Source organism: Pyricularia oryzae, chromosome 6 (assembly GCF_000002495.2).
Source record: "Pyricularia oryzae 70-15 chromosome 6, whole genome shotgun sequence".
Classification (NCBI taxonomy): Eukaryota; Fungi; Ascomycota; class Sordariomycetes; order Magnaporthales; family Pyriculariaceae; genus Pyricularia; species Pyricularia oryzae.
Window position 1 is genome coordinate 763,645 of NC_017853.1, and position 7,865 is coordinate 771,509.

The following is a 7,865-nucleotide window of genomic DNA, read 5'->3' on the forward strand; positions in this document are numbered from 1 at the left end:
GCCTGCTCAGCCACCGCGAAATTGCATTGCGTCTGGAGTCTCTGGACCCCCCCATGTGCCAACGGCAGTCCAGCGCATCGTCAATTGGTTCTTCGGTTATGGCTTGCCGCCAGCTGAGATATTGCGACGCCAGCATCTTGCATTAAAAACAAAGAACCAACGCACTGGGACAACTCCTACTATTTATGCCCGCGGGTGACGGCAGTGGCTTTCGGAGGAATACAAATATTGTCTGTAAACTATGCCAAGTGAGACTAAGCCGCTGGTTTCCACTGCGTACGCGCTCCGGGTCGGGGTTGCAGACCCCCGAAGAGAAAGGGCCCGGTTAGGATACAACTCAAGGGAGGTTTTTTTTTTTTTTTTTTTTTTTTTTTTAGGATTTACTGCGTACTTTGCCTACTTACAAAGTACCTAGGGCTCCTAGGGTAGCAGCCTTACAGTACCAGTATGCCCGTGGCCCTGTGGAAGCTGTCGGTGATTTGGAGTCCAAAAATAAGTTGTTCAAAACATGTGGATACAACGTCCGCGTCAAGTGGGGCGATGGGTGCAAGCCCCTTTTGAGTAAAAGTAACGTACCCACCATCTGCGCGGAGGTTCGCAAACAAGGGGTGGTCGATCCGATAAGGTTTGAGGTAACCTAGATCAGTGCAAAAAATCAAGGTCAGTCGACACAGATGAGATTCGAACTCATGCGCCCGAAGGCATTGGCTATGATATATAGCGGATGTTATAGCAGGCCAACGGAATAACCACTAACCGACTGTGCCTTGGTTGATGACCAGCTCGCCGCTGCTAACCATTATCATTCTACGTTGGATCTGACACAGTGAGCAGTCTTAATTTGAGTATTCAAAAAGCTGCAAGTGGACCGAGCGCTCCATGTACCATACCAGCCACATGTCTTTTCGTCTTTAGGGGTGAGGTGAGCCCTGAGACTATGCTGCATTGTTAAAACATTTTCGACAGTGGTGTTTTCCTGTTATGGCCGTAATAATGTACTATCGTACCGAACAATATAATATCTATTACTTACACGAATATCATATTTTAATACCATTACCCTCAGCCTCACAATCGCCAAGTTCTAGAACTAGCGGTAGGTAAGATCCCTACGATCGACGCACACAGAGCCCGAGCGAGCGGTTGCAGTTGCAAAGTTCAACGACCGCACGTCAGATACCAATGTTTTAGTCGCGTCGCCCTGCTTGGTAACAGCGGCCATCGATTTGCACCATGCGTATTACACGAGGATTCTTGCACCCTGCCCTCAAATTTCGGCACTACTGGTCAAATCCCAGGAGACTGATCCGGCTAGGCCAGATAAAGTCGGCGCATTGGCACCTATTAAAAGTGGTCGGCTCGATTTTCGATTTCATGGAGCGTAACTACATGATGAAATGGGTCCAGGAAGTCGGCATGACCGGCGATGTCCCTGAATATATACAGGGTCCAATGCGGATTATATATTTGTACGAATCGGCCAAACTGCTGTTGCATCAGTCAGTCCTTCAACCGGTACGCATGGGCGGATGGAACTTCACCACCTCGAAGTTGGGACTGTATAATAACAATGCCACCCGGCAGCGGGGTTATTTCTACAGCTTCGTTGCCTCCAAGCTTAGAGGTCTCTCGTTTGAAGAGTACGAGGAGGCATTCGGTTCCTGGAGTCTTTCCCTTGGGGATGCAGCAAGACTCTGCCAATCCAACCATTCCACTAAATCACTGATACAGAGTTGGCCATTTTTCCTGGAAGAGCTAGAAAACGCAGGCGCTCTCAGTGTTGCGGAGATTGTCGAGGTGGGTTATTATAGGTTCGCTATTGGCGTAAATACCCCACTCAATGACGTTAATAGCGCTATCGCCAAGCTACAGGGTACGGAGCTGTCCCCTTACGATCACGACTTGCACCAGTACAACAACATTACGTGAAGGCCTATGGGATTTTACAAGTATGTAAAGTGGGCTTCATCCAACGATAACGATATGTCAATGGATAATAATACGAGAGAAGTCGGGCCACGCAGCCTCCGGTACGACAACTTTTCAAGATCCTCGGTTATCCCCGAGACAGGAAAAGCAGAGAAGTCCCCGCAAGCGCGCAGCCAGTCGCGACAGTGACGAGGACGAGGACGGTATATCCCGTGGCATGAATGCGCCTTTTGTTCAAGTGAACAGGGTGAATGTTGGCTATGGTTATTTTACAACATTAAATAAATTAAATTACAATTATATGGGTACCCTTAAGGGTGTAATCTCCTCGTTGTTATTTAATTAATTTCCCAATTAAACGGTATTTTACCTTTGTAAAAAAAATAGGAAAAGTTTTTGGAAATACCTTTTTTTGCATAGGTTCCCGGCCGACCAGGGGTTATATTGGAAAAATGGGTTTTAGCGGTGAAAATCCTTCGTTTTCCATAAATGCCGTTCGAAATTATTGGGCAAAAAACGCTTTTTTTTTATATACGTACGTTACCAAAAATCGTAATTTCCAAACCAAAAATTGGTGTTTTGTTAATCGTTTAATTACGTTATTATACGTACGTATACCGTTATAAACCAAACGCCTTTATTTATATCGACCTGGATTGTTAAATTACCCGGTATATTATTGACACCAACGGCCCGGACCTTGGAATTTCCCGGTTTTTCGATTTTTTCACCGTTGGCCCGTAAATGGTTTAATTTTTGTTAATTATATGCATTATTTTGCATGTAATAAGCCCACTTTTATTTGTATATAGCCAATTTTATTTAGTGCCGAAGTGGAGTGGGGAATGGTGGAATTCCGTTACTTTGTTAATGCAGGAATGCAATTTAAAGGTCAGCGAGTGGGGTTAGCTACCCTGTACCGGGTTTAATACCCACCCTGCACCTGCGAGTCAGCTACCCTGTACCGGGTTGAAAATTTCACCAAGTCAACGTTTAAATGCAAACCCAGAGATGGTTTGTATGCAAATGAGGGTGTTTTTTCAAAAACCTATACAAATTAGTTTTTCGGAAATTCATTCGCGGCACCGGAACCTTTTCTGGCGTGCGGACCCCCACTTCGATGTCGGAGAGTATGTAAGGGAAATAAAGCAAAATCTCCCCCAACCAATTATTTATCAGTACCAAAATTATAGTGCATTTCTACCTATTATTTAGCGCTTTTAGCACTGGTTATTTACCACGCCGCACCTAGGGTTTACCCCTATATCCCCTGTTAGCACCATTGTTATTAACAGGTTATGAGCCCGGAAAGGTTCTAGCTAGTGCACTAAAGCGCACTTTGCATTATTGGAAAGCCCTGTTTTCAGGCTTTAATTTGGTTATTGTCGCATATCCGCAGCACGTATATTGACGAAGATATTGCTGTTTTTGTGCAAATTGTTGGTTATAGGTGCTACGTTAGCACCTATCCCCCCTGTAATTACAGTGAGGGGTCGCTATATTAGCGTTTGACTCAGGCCCAATTTTCAGGCACTGCAGCGCTCGCTCGATTGCAAATCCCAAAATTTTTGGTGTGGTTTTTATGGGTTGTGCATCGCTATTGCGATTGGTTCAAATTTTTAGTGCGTTAATTAGGGTTTGCGCTAACGAGTCAGGGCCAAAACCCCTGTATTCGCCCGCTAATAGCCCAGTGATCCACTAACCGAACGCTGCAAATTACCCTGCAGGTTACCCTGCACCCACCTAGCGAATTGAACTTTCGATCGCTAGTGCACCTGGATCGGTACAAATAATACCAGGGCACCCATTAATTGTGGATTTAGGGATTCCAACCCTGTATTTTCAGTGGATTCGATCATTGAAAATAGCAATAAGCCCTATATTTGGCAAGTATAGGCCTGTAACCGTTAGAAGGCAAACGGCTATAGAAAATCCTAGATTGGGGTATTTACCCTTAGGCGACTAGGTTAGTTTTTAACTATAATTCAGGCCACCCTACAATGGAAGACAGCCCTATGTCGGGCCTCCCAGGCCCAATTCCACCGGATAGGGGCCCTGAATCCAGCCCGAATGAAGTTCTAACCGCTAAATTACAGGCGCAAGACCTGCAATTAAAAGCGTTAACTACGCAATTGGATCAACTTCAGCACACAATTCAACAGTTAACATCTCTGTTGACGCTGAAAAATGGTGAACCCACTAGTTTTAGTGGTATTGCGGGTATTAATACCCCCAATAGCGGTAATCTGGAGGCCAACCCACAGATTTTTAGCGCTAATACCGCTACCGCACCACCTAATCCACCCGGTAACCTAATTCTAGGTGACGGGATAGGTAAAGAACTATCAAAACGGGTATTTTCCTTCCCCGAAAATTGCAAATTAGTAGGGGCTAGCAATTACGACCTGTGGAAACAGGCACTTATAGTACAATTCAGGGCTATAAAAGCTGCGGAATTTATTTCCAACCCTGAAATTGGCTATAGCCTACCGGAACATGAGCAATCAGTCCTATTATTGCTTATTAAAGACAGCCTAACCAAGGAACCTTTAGAATCCATTGCATGGCATTCCAGCCCTGTAACGGCCTATAAGACCCTGGAAGATAGCTATTCCGTTGCACCCGAAATTAGCAGAGACTCGCTATATCGGGAATTTCACGCCCTAAATTTTTCGAAATTTAGAGGGTCAATACCAGAATTTAACAGCCGTTTTAATTCCCTGGTAGCTAGATTAGCGAATGCCAACGTGCAAATTAGCCCTATCGATGTACGAAATCAATACCTACGGGCCCTGGAGGGGACGTTCCCTACCTGGACCGAACGCCAACGCAGTACCCAACGGGCCCTGCAGGCTATAGGCCAAAATTCGGATCGATTAAATTTGCAATACCTTATGGCGGACCTTATATCCGAAAATTCGATTTCAGGCTCTACAACTGCCAAAGCCACTAATTACAGGGCTGAAGGTCGAAAATCAGGGAAAAAAGGCGCTAAAAAGGACGCTAAAAAGGAAAATAATGGGCAGGACGGCACCTCCAAATCACGAAAAAAGGGCAAATCAACCCCTAATTCGGATTCGGCTATTGCAAAAGATAATAAATCCTCCAATTCCAGCGAATCGAACGCTGGAACTTCCATGATTTCAATGGATTTCGAGTTATTTACGGGCTCGATTCCAGGTGACGTTAGCGTTTGCGCAGCGTATAACGCCCTGGAACAGGCAGGCGATTCGGGCGGTAATTTACCGTACCGGGCACTGCAACAGGAGGTTAATTCCGCTATTAGCGGGGTTATAGAATTATGTTCGGAATCGGATTCGGAACCCGATTATACCGGTAAAACGCTAAAACCACAGGTATTAGCAGCTAATTCTAAGGCTAAGACGAAGCCTGGAAGCGGCGTAAATAGGGACCCTAAGCCCCGACGGCTAGGCTACCCGGTCCTGTACGATACAGGTAGCACGCACCATATCTTTGCAAATAAGCAATTTTTTACCGATTATACCCCCGGCTCAACAGTCGAAATCGGTACCGGAGGTGGCCCTGTTAGGCCTATTGGCACTGGAACTGTTAAAATACAGGTCCGGTATGGCTCCAAAATTGACGAATTTAGAGAGGTTACGTTAAATAACGTGCTATATATCCCCTCGTTTGGAATAAATATCGTTAGTGGGCTAATACACTACAATACAGGGGGCGTATTATTAAAAAATACCCTGTACGATCGGGATCGCAAGGCGTGGGGACGCCTAAATACCGCCAAAAATTCGTTCTGTTTGGAGGTAAAAGGGTGCGATATCCTTATTCGAAATACTACATCTACGGTTTCGAATTACGCCTGTGTAATTGGTGAATATAGCACCGCCTCTAGCCTAACCTTACAGGGGGTTACAAAGGGCTACGCAGCCCCGTTGGAGGTAAAACTAAATAATATAGTCCCTGAAGACCAAGACGACTATAAAATCTACACCGATTCGGAACCGGGAGAAAATACGGTAACGGAAGTGTTAAATCCCAAACAAAATAAGGATATAACCGTAGATTTACCTGTAATGCAGAAATTTAGTGCAAAAACCCCTGAAAATCCACGTGAGATTGGGCCCCGTAGGCCCGGTAAGCCGCTAGATGACCCTTTTAAGCAGCCTAATTCAAAAGGGGCTAATACCGAAAAAGAGGGGGTTTCCCACACAAGAAATCCGTTGTTAGAACCTCCTTTAGTACCGGAATTAGTGCAGGCCCCTGTAAATTACCTCCCTTTAAGCCTAAATCGAACTACCGATGGTTGGGTAACAGCTGAAGGAGACGGAATTACAGGCGATTGTGACGAAATCCAGGCCCAAAAAGCCCTGTTATGGCACAGGCGCTTAGGGCATATAGGGTTGTTATTGCTTAAAAAGACCGCTAAAAACGCAGACGGTCTACCTAATTTCGACAAAATTAGGGCTATTACCTGCATTACTTGCATTAAAGCCACCTCTGTTAGGCGTACAAATAAAGGGGCACTCCCTACACCCCCTAATATCCTCGATTCCATAGAGGGTGATACAGTAACCCTTAAACCTAACCCTCACAATAAAAAACCCGTATTTTTGTTATTAGTGGATCGAAAATCACGTTTTCGGTGGTCGATCTCACTACGGAATAAAGCCGGACCTACGGTTTTAGTGGCTATTAAAGGCTTTTTTAAGGTTTTAAAAGCTACGTACGGGCGCTACCCCACTAAATTTCATTTTGATGGGGGGCACGAGGTAAATACAGAGCTTCAAGATTGGTTTGCAAGTAAAGGTGTTAATTTTAGCACCTCCAACCCCTACAACCATGGCCAAAACGGGCTAACGGAACGGTCCGTTAGGGTTATTTTGGATAGGCTAAGGTCTACCATTTTAGCGGCAGGTCTACCACTATATTTATGGTGTTATTTACTGTCAGCCGTGGTTGATTTAGTTAACCGTACAGCGGTAACTAACAGGGAGTTAACACCCTACGAGGAATTTTATTCCGAATTTCAACCTGGATTACCACACAGGCCTAATTTAGGCCATTATCGGGTTATTGGTACCGTATGCCAGGCTATTATACCGCTGGAAAAACGCCAAAAATCCAACAAATTGGCTCCCCGAACGGAAACAGTAAGGCTTTTAGCCCATTTATCCAATTCTACAGCGTTGGTTTACGCCCCCGCCAGACGGGCCGTATATAAAACCTCTACCGTAAAAATTTTAGAGGGTATACCCGCTGAAAATTTGGCTATTCCAGGGGAAACGCTACAGATTTCAGAGGGGGAAAATCCAGATTTAGAGGGGGATTCTAATTCTGAACCTGAAGACGAAATCTACAGCGCCAAAACTTTGGATCCAGTGGATAATAATCCCCTACCTCCCGCAATTACAGTTCCTCCCTGGCCTGTACAGTCTACTGTTCGCCCCCCAGAGCTTATAACGGTAGCGGTGCCTAATTCAGCACCTAAAATAACGGAAGTTCCGGTGTTTTCGGCACCTAAAATACAGAATATGGAGTTAAATTCGCAGTTCGAAAACCCAGATCCTATGGATATCGATTACGTGCATTATCTTTGTTATCAAACCCAAAAGAAAACAAAGAAAAAGCCCACTAAAGACGGCGAACCAAATAGCTACCAACAGGCCCTAAAAAGCCCTGAAAGTGCTAAATGGTTAGCAGCTTTAGCGTCTGAATTCGACCAGATCGTTACTGCAAAAACCTTCCGTTTTATCCCTAAAATTAAAATGCATACAGGCCGTAGACTAATCTCTACCCGGCCGGTGTTTAAATTAAAAAAGGATGAAAATAATAAGCCTATAAAGTATAAAGCCAGGCTTGTTGTTAGGGGGTTTTTACAGGTCGAAGGCCTAGATTATATCGAGACTTTTGCTAGCACTAGTATACCGCCCACCTGGCGTATATTATTGGCTATAGCT

General features: G+C 44.9%; 2 protein-coding genes and 1 non-coding gene across 3 annotated transcripts; 2 read left to right on the plus strand and 1 right to left on the minus strand.

The window, feature by feature from the left end:
* Positions 1 to 666: 666 nt before the first annotated feature.
* On the minus strand, positions 667 to 767 carry MGG_20266. The gene has a single exon. It is a non-coding gene; the product is annotated as a tRNA-Ser (tRNA).
* Positions 768 to 1,233: 466 nt separating this feature from the next.
* On the plus strand, positions 1,234 to 1,929 carry MGG_17603 (uncharacterized protein; the record flags this gene model as incomplete). The annotated part of the gene is made up of 2 exons (XM_003719324.1): positions 1,234 to 1,515; positions 1,732 to 1,929. The coding sequence occupies 2 exons, from the start codon at positions 1,234 to 1,236 to the stop codon at positions 1,927 to 1,929; spliced, it is 480 nt and encodes a 159-aa protein (XP_003719372.1).
* Positions 1,930 to 2,718: 789 nt separating this feature from the next.
* MGG_17604 (uncharacterized protein) lies at positions 2,719 to 3,181 on the plus strand (the record flags this gene model as incomplete). The annotated part of the gene is made up of 3 exons (XM_003719325.1): positions 2,719 to 2,833; positions 2,991 to 3,059; positions 3,123 to 3,181. Coding segments are annotated over 3 exons (243 nt in total), but the record flags the coding sequence as incomplete, so codon positions are not given.
* Between the last annotated feature and the right edge of the window lie 4,684 nt (positions 3,182 to 7,865).